The following is a 22,681-nucleotide window of genomic DNA, read 5'->3' on the forward strand; positions in this document are numbered from 1 at the left end:
GGATAGGCTCCAGCACCCCCGTGACCCTCGTGAGGAAAAAAGCGGTAGAAAATGAATGAATGAATGACTCAGTAATGAGTAGCTGCGTGATTCTTGTTAATCACCTCCAAAAGTTGTGCCAGTGTTTCTAAGAGGCTAGTGGGAAGGTTGCTGCAGGTGGTGAAGATGGCTTCCTTCAAGGAGGGCATCCACTATCTGGATCTGATGTCCATTTTTGTAAACATTCCCTACCATTTATCCCCAAATGTTCATAATTTGATTTAGATCAGGGGAACACGCATGATGGTCCAAAAAATGAAGACGAGGGTCTTCAATAATGAGGGATGCTCACTGCAACATATCCACAAAACCATCCACCATTTGACGCCCCTGCACAACCTGAAGCTCCATTGTTCTATTGACGTAAAATGCATCCCAGATCGTAATGCTGTACCGTGTGGAAAATACTCCTTGTCAGAGCAGAAACGTTGGAAGCCATCAGGACCTTCAAGCTTACATTTTTTCTGCTGAGACAATAAAACTGTATTCCACCTTGTGCTCTCGTGCAAATTCCAAATGGGAAATTTTGTGGTGTTGAAGGAGATGACACCTTTGAAGACACTTTTTTGTTCTTAAAAACGCTTCCCTCACAGAGGCTGTCTGATGGTTATTGGACTGCACTCGGTAGTAACCCCCATCATTGTCCCATGTCTTGACAGACAGCCAAGCAGTCTACTTTTTTAAAAAAAACCTTCTCTTCCTCATCCCCTTCCTGCTAATGGTCGCTCATTCCTCTCCCCACCTTGCTTGCCTTTCTCCACCGCCCTCCTTCCTGCTATTTGAGGGAGGGTAATGAGGATCTGCATGCAGCAGCTGTGAAGGTGCTGACAAACAAAAATAGTCTCATATGGAACTGTCTGTGTGATTTATCTAACTTCACCCGAGGCTTGCAATACAGCAAAAACTGGCAGAGAGTAACATTTGGAAGAGAGCCTGTGTGTGTGTGTGAGCAAATGTGGTGACACTTGTGTGAGTTCACGCATAATTTTGTGTGTGTGTTTGCTGCTGACCTATACTGAGTGAAGGGTGAGAGGTTGGGGATCTCCAGTGTCTCAGCGCCTGGCTGGTTATCTAGCTGGTAAACAATCCTCCATGTGTCCTCCTGGCCATCCTCCTTCACCGCCTGTATGCACAGAAGAGGAACACTGTGGTTCTGGTCTTCAAGGATGGGTTTTGAGTCATGAGAGATGTGAACGCTCACCTGGCCTTCAACAATCCATCGTGATATGGCGGTCTTCCCATCAGGACCTGGACGGAACCGGAGTGTGACGGTGCGGGGGCTAATGTTGGAGATGACCAAGTTGGAGGGTGCGCCAGGAAGCTCTACAGGGAACACCAATTTGTGAAAAATACAACGTTAACATGGACAAGGAAGCGCTACACGTTTTAGAAGATTTTCCCTTTCATTCATTCATTTTCTACTGCTTTTTCCTCATGAGGGTTGCGGGGGGTGCTGGAGCCTATCCCAGCTGTAAATGCTACCCCTCCATCTGGTACTTTTACAATCAGTAACTGTTACATTTGTTCACTTCCTGCTTTCCATAATACAGGTTAAGGTTTTTTTTTTTTTTTTTTTTTTTCTTAATAATGCAACTCGTACCGAAGTACCTCGTACTCGGAATGTGGGAGGAAACCGGAGTACTGAGAGAAAAATAAAATGTAATTTAAAAAATAATTTTTTAAATTAAATAAATACAAGCTAAAAGTGTAGGATTATTTAACTTGATTCAAGAACATGATCTAGTTCTTTATCTTATATATCTATATTTTTCCTATGATCTAGTTCAGTAGTCTGGAACCTTTTTGGCTACGAGAGCCATGAAGGCCAGATATTTTAAAATGTGTATCTCTGATATACATTTTTTTAAACATTGAATGCAATAAAATGTGTGCATTTGTATGTAAGACCAACAGTTTTAGATATAATGGGCTCTAATTACGTAGACCAGGCACACTACCCCACGCCAATGGGGTGTGGCCAGCACACTTTCGTGAGCAGCGCAGTGTCTAATAATAAATCAAATACTTGTTGCCATTAATACAACCTCTGCTGCTGCATGGTTTTGCACCGTACTCCGTATATTTAATTCTTTTAGCCATCTTCGTCAGAAGGCTTGCTTCTGCAGCTTTAGCTATTTGACTAAAGGAGGAAAGTTTATATTTACATGTTGACATCTCAATGACCAAGGTAGACTACCGCATTATCCAGTAATAATCAAGTTTTGGTGTTTGACCTGGAAAATATCATCAGGAAAGATGGATATGGTCGGCCATTTTGCAGTAGAAAATAGATGGACGAATTAAAATGCATAAGAAAGTTTTGATTTTTAATATTATTTTTAACAGTGATTTCTGTGATGTTTACTTTAAAATGTTAGCAAAAATACATTTTTATTGTGGTAAGAAATGCTTGAGAGCCAGATACAGTCATCAAAAGAGCCCAACCTGGCTCCTGAGCCATAGGTTCCCTACCTCTGATCTAGTTTATACATTTAAAATTTAGTGAATTTAAATGCAAATCAAGCCATAAAAAAGATTTCAGACAGTGTTTATGACAATAGGTCATGCTGTTTACCGTCACGCCTCGCTGAACTAAACAATTACAAAAACAAAGACACTGGACTTGAAATCCGCACAAGTTTGCAAACAAATGAATGCACTTTATGTCACACTGCATGCTTGATGTGTAGATACTTGTACTTTCATGTCACTGTCACAGAAATAAAAGATTCCCTATTCAAAACTGCGCATGACATGCTGCTTCCCGTTATGCCTCGATAAACTTCAAAAGCAATCGAACAAAAGACAATGGACCCAAAATTTGCAAACAAGATTTGCAGACAAATAGAAGTGCTATACCCATCATTATGTTGGTCTATGATGGATGGAGTAGATAAATGTCATGCTGGCTGGCTGGCTTGGCGTCATATCGTATGCTTGAAGTGTAGCTTGTCATACTTCTTTATTCAAGACAGTGGATGCTATGCTGCTTGTTGCAATGCCTCACTTGACTCGGATGGAGGAAAACAAAGACATTGCAGACGAAATCTGCAGATATTGCAGCCTGTACTGCCAGAACAATTACATAAAACTAAAGAGTGGCTGGCTTGAGGCTTTACAACACGTTTAACATGTGGGTAGTTCGATGTAACATGGAAATATGATTATTTTTTCAGCGTATATGCAGGTACAGAAGAAAACCAGGAGATCCAAAAATCTGCACAATCAAAATGTGCCTTGGTTTAAGTATGTTTCAGTTTTCAATTACTAACCAACACTGGGATGCCATATATTTGGTCTGATAACTACACATGCCAGTCTAAAGGGCAATTCCTAGTAAACAATATATGGAAGCACTTGGATGACGACCAGTATGTGCAAGGTTAAATTGAACAAAGAAGGACGCACGGGTGAGTTGGAACCATGTTTCCAATCTTGGCAGGACCGCAATCCTTCATCTAGCATTATGCCTGTTATGTGATGTATGAATAAATCTCTCGATTCTGACTCATAGTGGGGAGGTTTTAATGCTTACAATGGAATGTGACATTATAAAGGTGCTAATACCACCTCCCCCAAGATAGCTTGTGCTTTAGAAATTGAAATAGAATGAAAAATACTGAAATAAAAATGGTGGTCAGATGAAGCAGAAAATGAATAAGTTAGTCATTCCATACCACGTGAGCTCTCAAAAATGTCCCATGTCCAACTTTAATCAATAGTTTCATTTTTATTCTTCAAAAGAAAAAATATCTTTTACAACAACTTTCACACATTCTTATATCAACAAAGTATATCTAGCCAATTATTATGAATTATTATTGCCCCAAATTTGATAATTTTTGTAATAACAAGCTAAAAATGTATTTTTTTCTTAAAATAAGACAAAAAAATATAAATATATATAACTACATAATATAATATAATATATATAAAAATAATAATAATATAAAACTAAATATAGAAAACACTTTCTATATTTAAGAATGGACTCACACACACAAAATATATATAAAGATTTACAGATTTCAGTCCAATGTGAAGGCTGCACGGTAAATTTCATCGAGCGTGCAGAGCCATTTATTATAATAAAGCTAGTCATAAAATTATTAAAATTATTATTATAAAATACAATTATTAAACTTGATTCAAGAACATATTACCCTTTTTATCCTGTTTCTATATCTAAAAACTTTACACGTAAATCATGCCAAAAAAGAATCGTGATACTAGTTATGACAATAAGTTTTCCTAAATGACAACCTTTTTTCTTTTCAAATAAAAAGTTATATTCATTATTCATTATTTGTACCATGCTTGTTGAAAAGCTCAGACCGGTGAAGAGGGAACCAACATAACTAGCATGTACACAAGTACAACTAACCATGTGACTATGCTGGCCCCACAGTCAGGCAACCGGGGTTCAAATCCCTGTTGTAACCTCTCTGTGTCCAACTTGCATGTAAAATCTGGTTATAAGAAATCTAGCCAAGTAAATTTAACAGAATTCCTTTACTTGAAATGAGAAAAGTTATCTGGTTGTAAGACAATTTGAGCTTCTTTCAAGCATGGCTGTTTTTGCAGTGCGTGGTGCTTTCCATAAAAGTTGAACCGCTCCTTCCTGAAAGAAGATGTATTTGTCAAGCACACAGGTCAGGTTGTAAATCCTCAGTGTGCGCCAATGAAGACCGAGTGTGATTAAACTTGTGATTGGAATACTGCGAGTCAATTTGTTGCACCTTCTGGCTGTCATCAGCATGTAAATGACCACCCGTGGTCTAGGCCACAAAATACTCAAAAAGAACTTGTGTGAGAAAGAAGTATAACCCAACAGGCTTTTCAATCATCTGTTCCATTTCTATGCCTCGCAGGGACAACAAAAAAAAAATGCTCCAAGCCCTTCTATGACTAAGCATTTTTTGGTTTAAATGTATGTGACTATTCAAGGTGAAGAAGATGAATGTCTGGAAGTGAGAGATGAATGAAACACACAACGCAATGTAAGTTCATTAAGGCCAGACAACTGTGGGGAACAAGCCTCATTAATCATGTCTGACCCTTGTTAATTGCTCCATCTCCATGGCAATAATGATGAAGGCAAAGCATCCGTGTGGTCGACTGGCCTATTGTAGCTGCCAGCAGAAAAGCTGCGAGTGCACTGCTTTTCTACAGCTCATTATGGAAGATATCTACCCTGCGTGTAGGGGGGGCAATCACAAAAAACACATAGGGTGGCTTGGCGATACAATACACTCACTGGACACCCCATTAGCTAGGGAAACCTGCAATGTACTGTATGTATAATGTTGGGAGTATGTTCGGCATAATAAACACTGTTTTCCAGTAACGACTAATCTAATTAATGACTATTTCAAAGGTTACAACGCTGTTACCATTATCGACCATTATGTGCTGCTTTCTGGCCGTCCAATGTCTGCTTTTAATAGAGTTAGTAGAAAATGATGCAGTTCGGCTCCTCACCAGGACGCGTACATTAGACAATATTTCTTCAGTACTAACCGAGGTTCTGTTACTTGCCTACAAAATATTATATGGGTTGACACCTTCCTATTTGGTTGACCTAGTTGCACCCCATGCTCACAACATGGCGGTCTTTTGACAATCCCTTGAGACAGAAATGTTTCTGTCACGACTCACATTTTAGCATTTAGTTAATAGTATCCCTGGCCTGTTTGACTGCCAATCCTCTTGCTAGAGAAGGGGGGGGGGGCACTTGACATCCATTGCAGCCTGGTAATCCTGGAAGTGGGATTCCCCCATTGTGTGATCCCTTCCCAAATGGGGGTTTTGAGTTTTTCTTTGCCTGGATGGGGGTTCAGAGCAGGGGATGTCGTCGATTGTTGCCAGCTTGTAAACCCTTTCTTTTACGATTAAGGGCTTTATAAAAAAAAAAAAAACTTGACAGTGAAAAAACACGGCCCCTGCCTAGCATTTTAGGCGAAAACTGCAAGTCACAAGCTCAGCCCTCAAATTACTAATGCTTTGTGGTTAACTATAGACTATTAATAATCAAATAATATGGCAAGATAAGTTATTTGTAGTATTCTGTTACACTGATGAGACATGACACTACATGGATACTTTCACACTGCACGGAGTCAACCATGGATGCGACATAACAGTAAACAAAAAGCTCTCCTCCCATTCCATGTGGAAGTGGTAGGTTTTTAGCTTCTTACTCTGGCCTCCTTCCCCTGTCTTTGAAACTAGTTTGCTCAGTATCATGCTGGGCATTACAGTTGAGCAATGTGTTAGAAACAAAAAAATATGTCTAAATGTGATTTAGGGTGTTATTTAGATTAGATTAGATTAGATAGATTAGATTAAACTTTATTGTTATTGCTCGTGTCACTTGTACAGGGCAACAAAATGCAGGTAGCATCCAACCAGAAGTGCAATTTTACAAGTACCTTAGTAGTAAGTAAATGTAGAAAAATGGACAGATCTACAAACTATAACAGGCTATGACTATAATACAGTAATATTTTATTACAGTAATATTAATATTTTCAACCGGACTCTAATAATGATAAAGATCAGGTTTTCTATGCTCTAACTACGGACATATTCAATTGATTACTATTGAATTCTACTTTGCGGAAATTCACTTATCATGGACGCGTCTGGAACCTATTAACCGTGATAAACGAGGGGCGACTGTATAACACAACAACATAAATGCATTTTTCTTCCTGCCACAAAGAAATTCTTCTGTCATTTTAAAATACTTTAATGAATAAAACTTTTATTTACTACATTTCAGACCTAATTAATTAGGAAGGACTTTATTTATATTAATGCCGCATTTATTTTGTTCAGTAATTGCATGGGTTATTTAGTTCATTGGCATGCAGAGCTACAATTGTACTATTTCTCACCACTTATTAGCTAGAAATACTTCATAAATTAATGACATGTTTTTAATTTGCTCAACTAGTGTAGAGGGAAAAATTCGACTTTCCCAAATGCACCGGGTTTCTTCACTGACAGCTACTAGAAACAGGCCTGGCAGGCAGAACATTGCCAAAAGACAGAATATGTAGGAGCTTGTTTCTGTTAATAACATGTCAGCTCTCAAAATGTGAAAAAAAAAAAAAACTCTCATAATCCACTTGGCAGGGAATCGCCTCACTCAGTCTCAACAAGACCAAGCACTTCCAATAGCGTTCACCTAATAACTTGATATCTGCGGATAGGCTGTGATTTACGGTAATCCGGCCAATTCTGCTTCAGAATCACTATCATATTTTTTGAAAAAGGTGGCACAATACAGTATTGAAAAGCCGATGCATTCAATAGAACTGGGAAACATTTATCAAAAGAGAGAGTATTGGCAGTGATTATTGTTGTAACATAATTGGATGCCAGTCAACAAAGCAACGGTAGAGTTGGAAACTGGAATTGTGATGAGGAAATGTTTACAGCAGCCGGGCGGCAGAGATTAATGATTAAATGCACTGAAGTCCATGAATACATGAATATAGAAACAAGATAAGAATCGAGGAATCCCAACTCCTCTTGTTCATTCTTTTGTTCCATTTGAGATTCTTTAATCCTTTGGCCCCTTGTCTTTGAGTAGTTTTGAATTAATGACTGCCTTCTGAATCTAAGAACTGTCTGTATTCATCTTGCTTTCACTCCTCCTGCTTTTATACATGAATTAGTCATCAAAAAATGTGACCACAAAAAATACTTCTAAGAGCTGTGTTTCACTTTTTCCTCCACGTCCTTTTAGAGTCTCAAGCGGAATTTTGTATTGTATGTTCCTCATTACAGTATGTCTAATAATAACTGCATTTGTTCTTTTGAAGACTTCAATATCTAATCGCAGACAATGTTTTTTTTTTTTTTTTGGTAGAATGATTGCTGATGATCTGACCGAGTCCAATCAAGCAAACTCAGCAGGCACACTCAAAGTGCTGCGAGTGCACAAAGTTCTCTCCGAGATTCTGCCAATCACACCATCTTGTATGATTGTGTGAGGTTGACGTTTCATGCACAGTGATGTGGAGGAAACACACACACATATGAGCCAGAAACCAAATTAAAGTATGCAGCGAGTTCCTCCAGTTGCCTAGAAGGCGGCAACATTCGAATGCACTACAAGCATTACTGTTTACTGATGATAGCAATTTGTCAAAGTTTAGCAACTATCATTGAATGTACAGCCTTGTAACAACAACATACACTGTATGTAAATTGTTGATCGCCTTTCTGAAACTGCTTTTTTAACATGTATGTGAATACCAGCCGTGTACGTGAGTGACAGCCATAGACGTCATTGTCTTATTGAGGCCCAACAAACGGTGTTCAATTCATAATTGTGAATAATATAAGTCCCAATAAATCGCATTGGGAAACGAAACCGAAAACAAAAAAAACATGTACTACTAGTTGTCCTGGGCTACAAGTCACATTAATTCATTAATTTATACTGCTTATCCTCACAAAGGTCGTGGGGGGACCCTGGACTGGTCTCCGGCCAATCACAGGGCACATATAGACAAACAACCATTTACACTCACATTCATACCTATGGACAATTTGGAGTCACCATTTAACCTAGCATGTTTTTGGAATGTGGGAGGAAACCAGAGTACCCAAAAAAAACTCACACATGCACAGGGAGAAGATGACGAGATGCCCGAATGTGGAATCGAACTCAGGTCTCCTAGTTGTGTGGCCTCTGTGCTAACCACTAGTACACCGTGCAGCCACATGAATTAAGCAATTATTTACAAATACTGCTTGATGATTGTTTTCTCACTATCTGCAACTGGTAATCTGCAGGATAAGATTTTCTTTGTGGGGGCACAGGGGCGGCATATGGTTGTCAGAAGCGCCTTCACAGAAACACTAAATCTTGCCACTCTGGAGCCCGTTTTCAGGCACTGAAATGCCGTTGTTGTGTAGACAGACAGCATAACTTCACATGAAAACCTAAAATTAAGTATTACAGTATCAAGCCTTATTCATATATACGTACATGTGTAACTTATTTGTGAATATTGGGTAACGTGCGGGTGATGATGTTTTGCGCTCCGCATAGCAGCAAGCTTGCTGGCTTTGTAGGGCAAAGGTTTTGTATTTATTTAGCATAAACAGTGTTTATGCAGTATCACAGTAAAAGAAGTATCATTACATGACATCAGTTTGAGGGAGGAAATGCTGCCAATATTGGGATTGGATGATATTGCTGTCATTAATGAAGTAGCGGACAATGTCGGTATATCGGATATCGGGAAAAAGCCAAAATCGAGCATCTCATTCATAATCAAAACCAATTTTAGTTACAGTATAATTTCGTTTATTTAATGGGTATCTTTTTTTTTTGCTGGAACTTGTGGTAAAAGACATAATTTTGACAAAAAAAAATATTCTCAATGGGGTTTTTTAAAGTGAGAGTGAGGGATTGATTTTTAGTTCCTTCATAGGAAGAGTAAACATAGTCTGGGTTGAGCAGAAAATAAAATTAAATATGCAGCCGGGCATATTAAATGTGCTGTATATAATCAGTTTTTACAAGTAGCAGGATAAGCCCCAACCATATTATGTTCCACGGGGAGGCTCACTGTGCCACATTTAGAAAACTCTCAGGATCTTTTAGACCGGTACAAAAGGTTGTGTTTCCCTAAAATATATTGAGGAGAAGATTAGGGATATGAATAATGATATCACTATAAAGATTTCATCAGAAGACAACCATTTAACAATCTTTTTTGTTGTCAATCATACCTGGAGGGACTCCGGTGGAGATGTTAGATGAAGTGACCACGCCACGTCCCGCAGCAGTGAGCGCAGCCACCTTCAGGGTGTACATGGTGGTGGACTTGAGGCCTGTGAGCTGGTACTGAAGCGTGGTGTTGGACAAGGCGCGCTCCTCACGCCTCGACTGCACACCAGACACCTCCCACCACAGCATGTAGCCTGTGGGATGACAAGTGGACACATGAGGTTGGAAAGGTGCGCCTACATTCTATACACAAGTCAACTTGCACATACTGGGGTGTGACGAGGACAGAAATCTGTCCCATCACATCTTCACAGCCATGCATCCCACTCTGGTGCCTTTTTTATTAGTGTGTGAAATCATGTTGGTGCGCCAAGCCCAGGAGAGGATGCACGGTTCCTCATCTATCTCTATCTGCCCACCAGGTGGAAGATGAAAAACAGGTAGAGGATGAAAGAATAATGTGTGAGGTGACCTTGATTGAATAAACCCTCTCACATTCAGGTGTGTGTGTGTGTGTATAAACCTGATGTAAATGCAGTGACACGGCTTTGTGTTATAAAACTGTGGTGAGGTGCCAGGTGAACATGGGAAACGTTGGAGTTGTGTGTGTGCATCATGTACTATTCCAGGACAGTGTGATAAAGACTGTGGTTTGCACCATTCAAGCAATATGGGAAGAGTATAAAGCAGTGCTTCTCAATTATTTTCCGTCATGCCCCCCCCCCCCCCCCCCCACGATTTTAAATACTAGAGAAACTAATAATATTTACAAATGAAACCAGGAAAATGCTACAAAATGGAGAGCATACAAGCATATTCAAGAGTCTATAAATACTATATATCAGGGGTCTCAAACACGCGGCCCGCGGGCCAAATGTGGCCCGCAGGACACAAGTTTGAGGCCCCCGCCTTGATATGAAAGTTTAATGTTGGTGCTGCCCAAACAAGTTTGATATGCATGCTGTATGGTATCATGTACCCAGAAAAAATTACTACGTTTGATTAATGTTCATGTTAAAGGTTAAATAACTGTTAATAGTTATCCTCCCTATCCGTGTGGAAGTGGTAAGGTTTTGGCTATTTAAGTTTAAAGGAAATAACTTGAAGGCTACCGTTTAGGTTGCTAGCTCTCTAGTTTGCGAGTTAGCATGTGTCTCAAGACCCTGCAGTTGCGCAATATGTTGTAAATAAAAAAAGTATAAATGTGACTATAGTCGTGTTTTGTCATGTCTACAGGGCTCTAATAATGCTTAGTTAATTTTAACCTGAAAAAAATAATTTGTCTACCCACCAACTATATGTGGTTTCTTAAGTTTTTATTATTTGCCGTTTTATTGTTATTATTATTATATTTATTTATTTATTACTGATTTATTGATTTTCTTTATTCTTGATTTATTTATTTTCTTATCTTATCTTATTTTGTGTAGAAAAATGAAAAGTAAGATATCTGAGAACAGTGGAATGTTTTATCAGAGCTTTTCTTGTAGAAAATCGGAACCAAAGCAAAGTTTATTCATTTTTCTGTTTTTAATAAATACGTTTTTTTTTTTGAAAACCTGATGCCTCGCCCAGACCCTAGCTCCAGTGGCCCCCAGGTAAATTGAGTTTGAGACCCCTGCTATATATACTATAAATTTGTACATGTTGGTAGGTCTCTGCATTGAAATGAAAGCCTGTCGCGCCCCCCCCCCCCCCTGACAGTTCCCCGTGCCCACCAGTGGGGACCCGCCCCACTATTTGAGCTCAACGATGTGTCACACCAACATCTCCATGGCTGTTACTGTTGTCAGCTGAGGCCATGTCAGAGATAACATCTGAAGACAAGCTGGATAGAATAGAGATTAGCGAATGATGAAACAGTCGCAAACAATTAGTGTCCCAAACAAGCGAGTCAATGAATCCCAAGTTGAAGATAAAAGACCTAATGGTGGAAGCCTGTCTGGTATCTTGGAAAATGTATAGTTGTTAAGTAAAAAACTTCTCACCGGTAATTATGCCGTTCTTTTCTTCAGGCTCTTCCCAGCTGACTTGGACCGATGTGTCCAAGATTTTGGTAAAACTCAGATGACGTACGGGTCCAGGTGCTGTAAAATGCACAAACACGGTACATGTTGTTGGATGCATTTTTAACTGTAAATATGTAATATATAATTTTTGACAATTACTAACACACAATAATTGGAGAGAGGGTGTGTTGATAAAACTCATACTGTATATAACAAGGTCATTTTATAACTTTAATAACAGTTTTGGGAGTACATGAGAACGTGGAAAGGAAAATGTAGCGCTTATAACAGATATATTTCACAACACAGCATCAACAGAACCAATGTTGGAATAGCGGTCAGGAGCTACTGTTCATTTCATTGAACAACACGGCAAAGTAGCAGAAACAAACATTTTAAACAGTATTTTAGTAAAAAAATTTCACATAATTAAAAAACAATTGGATACGTACTGTTAGAGAAGCAGCATGACTTCCAAGCAGAAATATGATGATTGAAATGAATTTGGGTTCTAGTCAACTCAAAAGCAGCCTTAACCTCTCTAGCAAATATTTTTTTTATGTTGAAGATTAATCACAGATTAATTCATTGAAAATTAAGCATTGTGGAGTAAACTTGACCAAGTCAGAGAATAGAGAAGCTGAGCGATGATGAGCAGCACAACAAACAGTGGAGTGGAGTGTCTGCTATCCTATTATCACGCTGCCAACTAATCATGTGTGCACTGACCACCTTGGCACACACACGCATGGGTCCATGCACTCCTGTCGTTTCTCATCTCATCTATTGCTCTGTAAACCCTCTCCCAGCAGAGCGATTAAGCTATTCATTTGAGACATTCAATAACACACAATCCAACGCACACACCAAAAACCATCATCAAGCAAGAATTACACACACCGTTAACCCTGCAACACGCCCAGCACCCGATCGATGGCCTCCAACGATTGTGTGTGCTTATGCATGTGTGTGTGTACACATGCCTTCTCATAGCACGTTCCCACTCAATAATTGCTGCTTGGTCATAATTGCTTGTCTGTGTGCCTCTGGCTATTGCGTTATTTGACAGTGTGTGACTGGTAGTGGCAGTCATTATTAGTTTACCTGTGGAACAGCTGGCTATAAATACTAGCATGTCTGAATACGCATATACAGTTCTACGGTATCAAAAGTTGAATAGGGCTTAACAAGTAAGGATAGTCAGTAAGAGGACAGTATAAACTGAGAGTGACAAAAACATAAGAACTCAGGGAGTGCAAACCTCTGCCAAGGCTTAAACTAGCTGCAAATCCACTATAGCCCCTGGGAACATAATGAAATCATACAAAAGCAAACAAATTCCAATGTGATGTGATGAGATATGACAGATATTAGCACCTGAACATGTGGTGCAATTTTCAATAAATTGAATTTGCACTTAAAATGACTTAGTTTGTCAGTACATCTTTTGGCACTGCTTATACATACTAAATTTTTTAAACATTTGCCCACTTAAGATTTCTGACACTGCTGCCCATGACAAAAGTTCTTTTTAATGACATGAAATCCTGTGTGTATAGATTGATCACATCATGAAACACATCACATCATCATATTGATTAATATAATCATGAGAATAATCTACTTATGTATGTAAGAATGTAAGATAATACAGTGTATTAAAAACTAGGAAGAGGAAGTTGCACACCAAATAAATAGTAAATATCTTGCCAAATCAGTACTTTGCCACTGTTATTTTGTGTTTTATTATTACATGACTAAATTCCTACTCTGAGGGCATGTATTATACAGTATACTCACTGTCCTCATGAGTTTGGAGCAGAACCGGCGAGCTGCGAGGGCCGTCTCCAGGTGTGGTAAAGCATAGGATGGACCCGAAGTACCAGGTGAATTTTTGGAGATCGTTGACCAAGCCTGTGTGTCGTGAACTAGGGTAGTCCGGGGTGATGGTTACCATGGTAATGTCCTCTGGAACCTGTTCTGGCCAGACCAGCAGCTACAAGATATAAAAATAAAAAAAGGTTGGTTGTTAATATGACTGATATCACATACATTAGAATTGAACCAAAATGACATGAATATATGCCATGAATTTACTTCATCAATATTATCTTTTTAGCAGAAAATATGCGTACTTTTCAAACACCACCATTTTAGAGGATGGCATTACATATAATATCAAAGTCACCAGTCAAATTTTGTCCCCCACCCCCAATATCTAGGATTAAATGATCATGCCAAGAAAGACCAAACATGATCAAAGATTGAATTGATCATCAATATACCACAGTAATGTCAATTTTGTAATGATCTGGGCTTGTAGGCTTTGCGATGCAACCCTAGGATGCAGACAGCTGGACCAGATGCAGGTAAAAAGTTTATTTTGATAATAATTGTGGCAGCGGGATACAGCGACTGATGCAAGCAGACCGACAAACAATAATGATCCCACGAAGGGGAGAAGCACACACCTGAACTAAATAGGGAACAGAAATTAGGAACAGGTGTGGGTGATAATAGCAACACGGGGTAAAACGGGGCAAAGCAGGAAGTGAATACAAAATAAGGGTGTCTGAACAGAAACTAAAGCCCAAGAAGGTAACATAAACAAACTGTCATGCGGGAACCTCGGACGGATCCCAGGCGTCCAAGAAATTTCAAAGTCAAAGAGGTATCGGTGGTGGGGGGGACCGGAGGTGGGTTGCCGACTGGGCCCTTCTGGGAGACGGCGGGGGGGCGACAAGCCCCCAGATGGGGAGCGAGGTTGGCACCCTGAGGGAACTACACTAACTAACGTAAAATACTAACTAAAATATACATAGAAGATCCATGTACAGATCTCTGTAGGTTCAGAGAATGTGCTTTTAGTCACAGGGATAAGGCTACCATGTAACTACCGTGTAACTACCGTGTAACTACCGTGTAACTACCGTGTAACATCCCCTATCCAAGTGAGTACATGCCATATATGTCGAATATATCGAACACCATATACTATATGGTGTTTTAGTGTTTTCACATTTTACTAATGGCATTGGTTCACTTCTTTTTACACCTGTGTGACAATTAAGAATGCAAATGTCACACGTGTGCGACACATCATCGACCCAATATATTATTGCGGCACATTAGGCACAATTATTACACCTTGGTCATTAAAGTCAATGCTGAGTGTTTGACTGTAATGGCATTTTACTAATGGCAGCCGTTCACTTCTACTTACACGAAAAGTAGTTACACTAGTTAAAATGTTCATCTACAATTATAATAACGGTAGAAAAGTAGAAAAACTGTTTAAAAAGCCAAACTACTAATTAGGGCACGAACATGAACACGAAGCACACTCAGTTTATGAGATGAGACGATGCACGATATTGGGTCTACGAGAACAAAAAGTTTATTTTATTATGAACAAATTGAGCATTCTGGTTTGCTCATTGTTAATAATCCTATATGGGGTTTTGGCATTTGACTTTACAATCACCTTTTTTCCCTCCTAATTTCTAGTAGCATTGCTCTGCGTCTGTATGACTGAAAATGGAAAAATGGATGATACTGAACAAATGCATTGAGTGAACTCTCTTCCTGCCTGGAAACATGGCAATATATAGAGACCGGCAAAATGATCAAGTTTATTTCCATTTATTGTGTAATTATTAATTAATTATTGCCAAAGTTTTTTACTGAATGAAAAATCTTATATTTTAATCTTGTGAGAGCTTGCAAGTTTCCCCTCTTTTGACCTTGCTTGTAATGTCTTAAGAAAGGTGAACAAATTTCGGGCCTGGCAGCCAAAGTGGTGCATGCACGTGCACAAGATGAGCATGGCAGAAACATCACTTTCATGGGATTACACTCATTTGTCGTGCCATCTGTCGAATTGCATCTCATCTCTACCTGCCTGCTTACCTACTCACTGACAACAAATTAGGAGGCAGGTCGATCCCTGCATGTGCAAAAGTACCATTCTAATGGAAACCTAAATGATGAATTAATGCTAGATTGCTGCCGGGTAAACACTCACATTTGCGCCACCAGTGGCAGAACAAATCAAAGCCAAGAATGATTTCTTGTGTGATGTGACACAGCATGTGTTCAGTATGTTGTACACTTGGAGGTATCTTAATTCCACTTCAAAGTTTGGACAGCAAACGATAATATTAGTAAATGGCGTTGATAAAGAAAAACTAGCAATTATTATCAATAATGAGCTGAAATCCTTTGCACACTACCTCCAGGATACACTGATCAATTAGATTCAATCCCTCATGATCCTTTTTGCAGCCTGGTTTTCTTCAAGCAAACTCTTTGAATGCAAGAATATTAATTATGTATCCACAGCTGGGAGCTAATCAAAAACTTTACTCTGAACACCTCAGTGTACCGTATCATTATAGTAATGATTCTGCTTTTAGATAACGTCACCTCCCATGAAGATGTTGACTGACTGTACAATATGCTGCAATTAACCACAACTTTTTTATATGAACACAAATCGCATTGCATTTGTCATGGATCATTCAATGGTGAGTAGCTTTTGAACAGTCGTAAGGTATCATTGTAACTAAAACAGTCACGACCCAAATCCAATTTCCCATAGGAAATCATGTAAATCCATTTAATCTGTTCCATAAAACTAAAATTGTTAACACACACACAAAAAAATTGCTTCATGAGATTACACATTCAGCAAATTCTTATTAAAATATTATTACATGCAGAAAAAAACGTAATGCATATAAATACATATAAATGATAAATAAAAGGTACTGTTTTGATATGAGTTGTTTCTTGAATTCAATAGTGTCGTCTCAATCCTGTAATCCAGGGCTGGGCAAATATTTTCACTCACACACACACACAATTTTATGTTCATAATTCTCCGGTTTCCTCTCACATTCCAAAAACATGCTAGGTTAATTGGTGACTCCAAATTGTATGAATGTGAGTGTGAATGGTTGTTTGTCTATATGTGCCCTGTGATTGGCTGGCGACCAGCCTCTCGCCCGAAGACAGCTGGGATAGGCTGCAGCACCCCCCGCGACCCTCGTGAGGAAAAGCGGTAGAAAATGAATGAATGAATTTTCCTTGAATTTTGTTGTCTAATTTTATCTGTAAAAGTGTTATACTATCAGCTGTATGTTTTCATGTCCCTTTTTTCAGGAGCACTTTAAACATCAGACCACATCAAACTATGTAATTTAATTTTACAGTTTTGATGTTTTTTTTACTAAATAATCCATTAGACTTGCAAGTCATGTTGCCACTTTGTCTGTTAAAAGTTTAATTACTTAGAAAGCAACTGGCGGGCCGGATTCAAACACTTGGTGGCCCACTTTGTGGCCCCCCGGACCGTAGTTTTCCCACCCCTGCTGTAACACTAAATGGAGCCAAAGAAAGCTGCAAGTATTTTGATTAAAAAAAGGTGAGAAACACAATTGAATTCAAGACATAACGGCGGATGCTTACTGAAGTTCCAGTCCAGATTGTTGCGTTCCACGCTATTGCCCATGTACACAAATAAAAACCTCTTGAGAAACACTGTTCGATTCGAGTGCAATCTTAATTGCAATGCTGCAGCAGGACCTCAATCAACAATTTAAATGTATCACTGACCTCCATTTAGGGAGAAAGCCATCGACACCCAAACCCGTTCTAGTGGCCATTTTTCTCCGTGCATGATGGCGCTGCACTGCACCCGCTCTGCCACGGCTAGATAAGAGCTTCTATTGTAGTTTATTATCAGCATCGTACAGTTTGGGTGCAGTAAAAGACTGCTGATTTGGCACCCTGAGCAGCTGATGCTGAAGTTCACTTTTTTTTTTAAGGGTTGTTCTGCTGTTGCTATAGTTACATGTTGATCCTGGACCAGAGTGAAAAGGGAGACCCAGAAGAATGCACAAGCAGGTACTGTGCTGTACATAAATCACAGTGCTTCCACACGGGCCGGCTTCAGACATCATTTAATAGGCCACTCTCACCTTTGGAAGCTCAACTGTTCCTTTTTAGACTGGAATTTTGGCGAAAATTACACATTTGACTGACTCGACAACAGATGGTACTACTGCTACAAAGCATATAATGTGGCTGATGGAGAGAGAGAAATTGCCCAGACAATTGAGATATATTTTTATCATGCTCTTTCCATCAATTTCGAGCTTGTACCACATGCTGTTATCCTTTGTGTTCCCTGTGAGACCGTCTGTTTTTCGTTTTTTTTTATTTTTGGAAATCTGTGCATGCAATCTCATGTACGGTTTCCACTCAATAAGATCTCTAAAATTGGCACAAAAAAAATCATCATTATGAAAAACACTGATCAAAAGTTGATCGTCAATTTCAGTAATCTTCAAAAACATATTTTAATCACTTTTCTGAGCTGACATAAACGTCACTAGTTGTAACAAATAGAGATTCATTTCAAATGTCATCACAGGCCCCTGGAATTCGACCAAACTGTATCATGGTAGACTGTGTGGTAATGGGCAAATATTGTTTTACTGTCCAAATGATGAATGCAGTATCACGATACGATGATTTGCAGACAGATAGGTAATAGAGACAAGTGAGACTATTTGATTCCCCCCACTGTGTGGATCCAAATTATTGAACGCACTGTGTGGAATCACTCATCTGTGGAGAAAGAGATCAGATGAAGATGTGCGTTATACCCCCTTTTAATTTGTGTCATTTAATTAGCAGAACAAACACAACAAGCTCACAGCAAGCACATTTTACAGAGCTTAAGTCTTGTTGTTTAGACTATGAACTAGCCGAGAGTGAATTAACAGCACCTCTGTACAGGTGGTCCACGGGTTATGGCGTTCTGTGCTTATGTACGTCTACAATAAGAGTGAGTACTGCAGTGTTTCTGGGTTTGCAGCCTCCTAAAGCTGTTGGTGCACCTCCATTTTTGTTATATAAAAACACTCATGTAAATTGAGTAATATATTACTTTCAACATGATGTCAGTGTAATTGCTGCTGGCTGTTTATTTACCTCAACTGCAAAAAAGACAGGGCATTAATTACAAGAAGGCAGTAAGTAAATACTGGAGAGGCTGTTTTTTCCGGAATTTGAAAAGTCATTGTACGTATATCATGACTTCATTTTGTAATGATGAATAATCAATTATGATTATAACTTTTTTACTAATTACTTACTGAAACCCCAGGCAAACCCAGTTACTAACTAAAGTTATACTTAGTTGTAGTTAGTTCAGTGAATATTACAGCTGCCAAAATACACAAGACAGTTTACGAGATGAGACATGAGATCAGGTCTATGAGAACGAGACAAGATGAAAAAAATATAAATTTCTACTACGTTACACTCATCTGCACTCTGTGTGTATGCAAGCAGCCCCGTCTCCACCCACTGAGACAAAGAAACTATGATGAAAGGGCTCACTCCATTCATGCCGATGTTGTTTCAGCAAAGGTGCTGAAAGCAATGCACACTTCCTGGCTATTTGGAGTCAGGAGGTGAGGACAACAGACACACATGCACATGGTAATATATTGAGGATAGGAAAATTATCCAGTTCATTTTTATGCATTGTGTGATGAATTAGTTAATTCATCCCAGGACTAATGCCCATGACACATTCAAATCTTGCCACATCTCGCAAGATCTTGTGATAAATGTCATGGGCAATACATGTAAATCTTGAGTAAACTTTGTCGATGTCTTTGCAAAACTATCATCAGAATCTGCAGCATAATTAGGCAAAGTCTGGGAGGATCTGGGTTATACGTTTGTGACCTCCGTATTATTAAAATATTGCTGCTGCTGCTGCCTTGTCTGCATTAAAGTGCGCTTTCATTTCTAATTTGAACATTCGGACAGAGGTTGATGATGAAACATTGAAAATTGGCACATGCTCAAAGTTGGAAAGTAGACCACAGGAAGAATCACTGAAGCCATATATCTTGATATCCTGTCAACGGTACGGTACATTTAAGAAAGGCATCAAGGGGGCATGAAAAAGCACGTCTTTGCCAAGCAGGCTATAAACATACAAATGCAATGACAAGAAGCAAACATAGTGATTCTAACTCAAATGATTATTATTTCTCACAATGTGGCCAACTGCATGTTAGACAGTCACGACAAGGCATTATACAGTATATCAGTTATTTTTTACATTCTTAGTAAATGAACTACTTTTATCATATTTTGAGTATGTTTACCTTATATCCCTGATTGATGCCGTTGATGAACTGCTGAGGTGGAGGATTCCATGTGAAGCGGATGGTCGTTGAGTTGAGAGCAACAACTTTTACTTCCTGCGGGGGAGCTGTGGGAACTACATGCACACACACACACACACACACACACACACACACACACACACACACACACAAAAAACATATTTATCTGGGATGGGTTTAATTCGTCTGACTTGCAAATACTGCAATGTGGCTGCATTTCCCATTAAAAAATATTTAAATTCAGCGTTCCATCCATTTTGTCTTACATTGTCCTGCAAATGATGAAGTGAATTACGAGTAATAGTGCATGGCTGATGTGAGCCATGCTGGTTCATAAAAAAAAAAAAAAAACACATTGTGTTCCAAGTGACCTTCGTGGTTTTGTGGACTTCTGTGACTTCCTGTGTAAGAAATATCGTTTGGGGACATTCATGATAAGGTAATAATGGAATATGGATGAAAATATCCTTAGGCTCCACGAACTTATGATGAAAGAATACCCCGCTCTACTTCACGGTGTGTACTGTGAGTGGATTTCTGTTGTTCAGTCTGTATTCCCTGTGTTGTGCTCTTATTTTGGTACATCCATTTCCTGATTGACGTGATCTCCAATTAATAGGCTTCTTAAAGGAAAACTGTACTTTTGCACTTTTCCACAATCTTTAAGTGAGACATCAACACATGTCTTTCTTTTTTCTGTGCGTTCTAAAAGTATAAAAACAGCTAAAAAGACATAATGGGATGCCCTCAGAAAAAAAAAACTCCAAAAAAAGCTAACAGCGTCCCATTCACATTTTTACACGAAGAACTACGTAACTGGCGTAGTGACACCTTGCGTGCCAGACCTGCTAGGTAGTAGCCGGCTAATGACCTGCCTATTTCTAGCTGTTTTTATAGCTTTAGAATGCACAGAAAAGAGAAAGATGTGTTCATGTTTTGCATAAGGATTGTGGTTGATGGGTAAAATTACAAAAAAAAGTGCAGAACAGCATGTGGACATGGACTTTGGTGGTTCTTTGTAAGTTTGTCTTGACGTATCCATATCATCCTGGACATTTGATGCATCTGCTGGTATTATTATTACATCTGTTGCACCGTCGCTTTTTTGTTCAGCTTTTTACCTTCACTCCATCGGATGTGAGTACAGGTATTTGCACCTGCTTGTGCAGTAACAAAATACTATTTTACTTGCACTACACCTGTGTCTCTACATCCTGGGGTCAAGCTGCATTGAAAAATATAACACCATCAATGTGGAATGTTCAAATCCAGTCAAATGTGGCCGTCAAATATATTTTTTAGTATTCATAATGCACCAAGTTGTTTTGAGTGCTGAGAATGTCGAACTAGTTATAACATTGCAGAACGTACCATTTAAATGTCAGCTCATTTTTTGAAGGTTATTTTCATTACACTATTTGAGGATGGAGGCAAGAAGGGATAGTAGTAATGTTGCAAACATGTACTGAAGAGAAGATTTAGCTTAAGTCTCCTACCAGAGCGGTCAGATGGAAGAAGGGGCTGCGGAAGCAAGAGTACGACAGTCGTGTGCAAATGTTACGGCGATTACACTGTAAGGGGTTTATGCTGATACTAGGGGAAGCTGGAGTGTGATAATGCCCTGTTGCATGATGGGAATGCCCTTTTATATCTTTCACTGGAGCCAGAGTGTCCCATAGACGACGAGAGTGAAGAGCACTGGAGGAAAGCGGACCAAAAAACTGGTGGAAAGCAAAGAAGCAGCGCAATGGGAATACAAGTCCAAGCATGAGAAGAGGTAGAGAAAGAGGGAGACAGAGATTAATTGATGCTAAAGATGCTCTCTTCCCCCCTGCTATGCTGAGTGTACTCGTGGGGCTTGGCTTCTTAACCCGCACGGCGCACAGATCCAGATAAAAGACTAAACTCTGCCCTTTGGGGAAATCTTACTATGCACGTATGCCTGAGTGCTAGACAAGCAGCAGGAATAAAATGCTATTAAGAGTACAACTCAAGTCAACTCAAAGGTAGAAGATGTCCCTCAACTGCAGCAACTCCCGATAAATAATATCAGAATCATTAATGAGGCACATGTCTCAGTCTATAAACCTCAACCTTTCATTAGCATTAATCAAATTAGGCCGAAATATAACAACCAAAACTTTAAAGGACACTAACGAGATACACTTTTTCAAACTCGTCGCATCTTTTTCTTATCCTTTCACATCCTAATTTTCTAAAAGTATTTATGTAAGCCGAGTTAGTCATTATTATTACTATTACAACATGGTTTTAAAATAGACTTAACTGTGTAATTTGGAGAACCTGGGTCTTTCTATTATAGTTTCTCCTCTACAGATTCGGTCTTGGCTAACCCCGGCCGCAGCCATTGAGTGCCAGATTGTCCCTCGTGCTACCACATGCTTCTAAAGCTCTCTACCTTTGCCTGACCTTGTGTTGCTTGTCCCTGTACCCACTTTGTGGCTTTTCAAACATGCCGGTATTGTAAGTGCCTGCCCGCTAGCGAGTATTTTATTGTATTTTTTGTTACAGAGACTTGTTTTTTTCAGCAGTGTTTTTGTTTAGTCCTTTGCCTGTTTGTCCACATGCTAGTTTAGTAGTGATTTTTTTTGTTCTTGTATTTTTTGTGGTGTTGCCAAGCGTTTTGTTGTACTGTTCATTTTTGT

The 22,681-nt window shown here is 39.2% G+C and overlaps 1 protein-coding gene across 4 annotated transcripts in view; it reads right to left on the reverse strand.

Moving 5' to 3' along the window:
• The window catches only part of sdk1b (sidekick cell adhesion molecule 1b), a 260,867-nt gene that overhangs the window by 40,349 nt on the left and 197,837 nt on the right, over positions 1 to 22,681 (reverse strand). For 3 of the 4 annotated variants that reach the window (XM_058079957.1, XM_058079948.1, XM_058079965.1), the window contains 6 exons: positions 19,995 to 20,110; positions 13,603 to 13,798; positions 11,782 to 11,880; positions 9,796 to 9,987; positions 1,241 to 1,362; positions 1,050 to 1,162 (listed from right to left, as the gene is read on the reverse strand). In XM_058079957.1, the coding sequence (XP_057935940.1) occupies positions 1,050 to 1,162; positions 1,241 to 1,362; positions 9,796 to 9,987; positions 11,782 to 11,880; positions 13,603 to 13,798; positions 19,995 to 20,110 (838 nt within the window). Of the gene's footprint in view, positions 1 to 1,049; positions 1,163 to 1,240; positions 1,363 to 9,795; positions 9,988 to 11,781; positions 11,881 to 13,602; positions 13,799 to 14,087; positions 14,251 to 19,994; positions 20,111 to 22,681 lie in introns of those variants that run through there. The other variant, XM_058079975.1, reaches the window with a different exon arrangement.

The sequence above is a fragment of the Doryrhamphus excisus genome, chromosome 1 (genome assembly GCF_030265055.1).
Source record: "Doryrhamphus excisus isolate RoL2022-K1 chromosome 1, RoL_Dexc_1.0, whole genome shotgun sequence".
Taxonomy (NCBI): Eukaryota; Metazoa; Chordata; class Actinopteri; order Syngnathiformes; family Syngnathidae; genus Doryrhamphus; species Doryrhamphus excisus.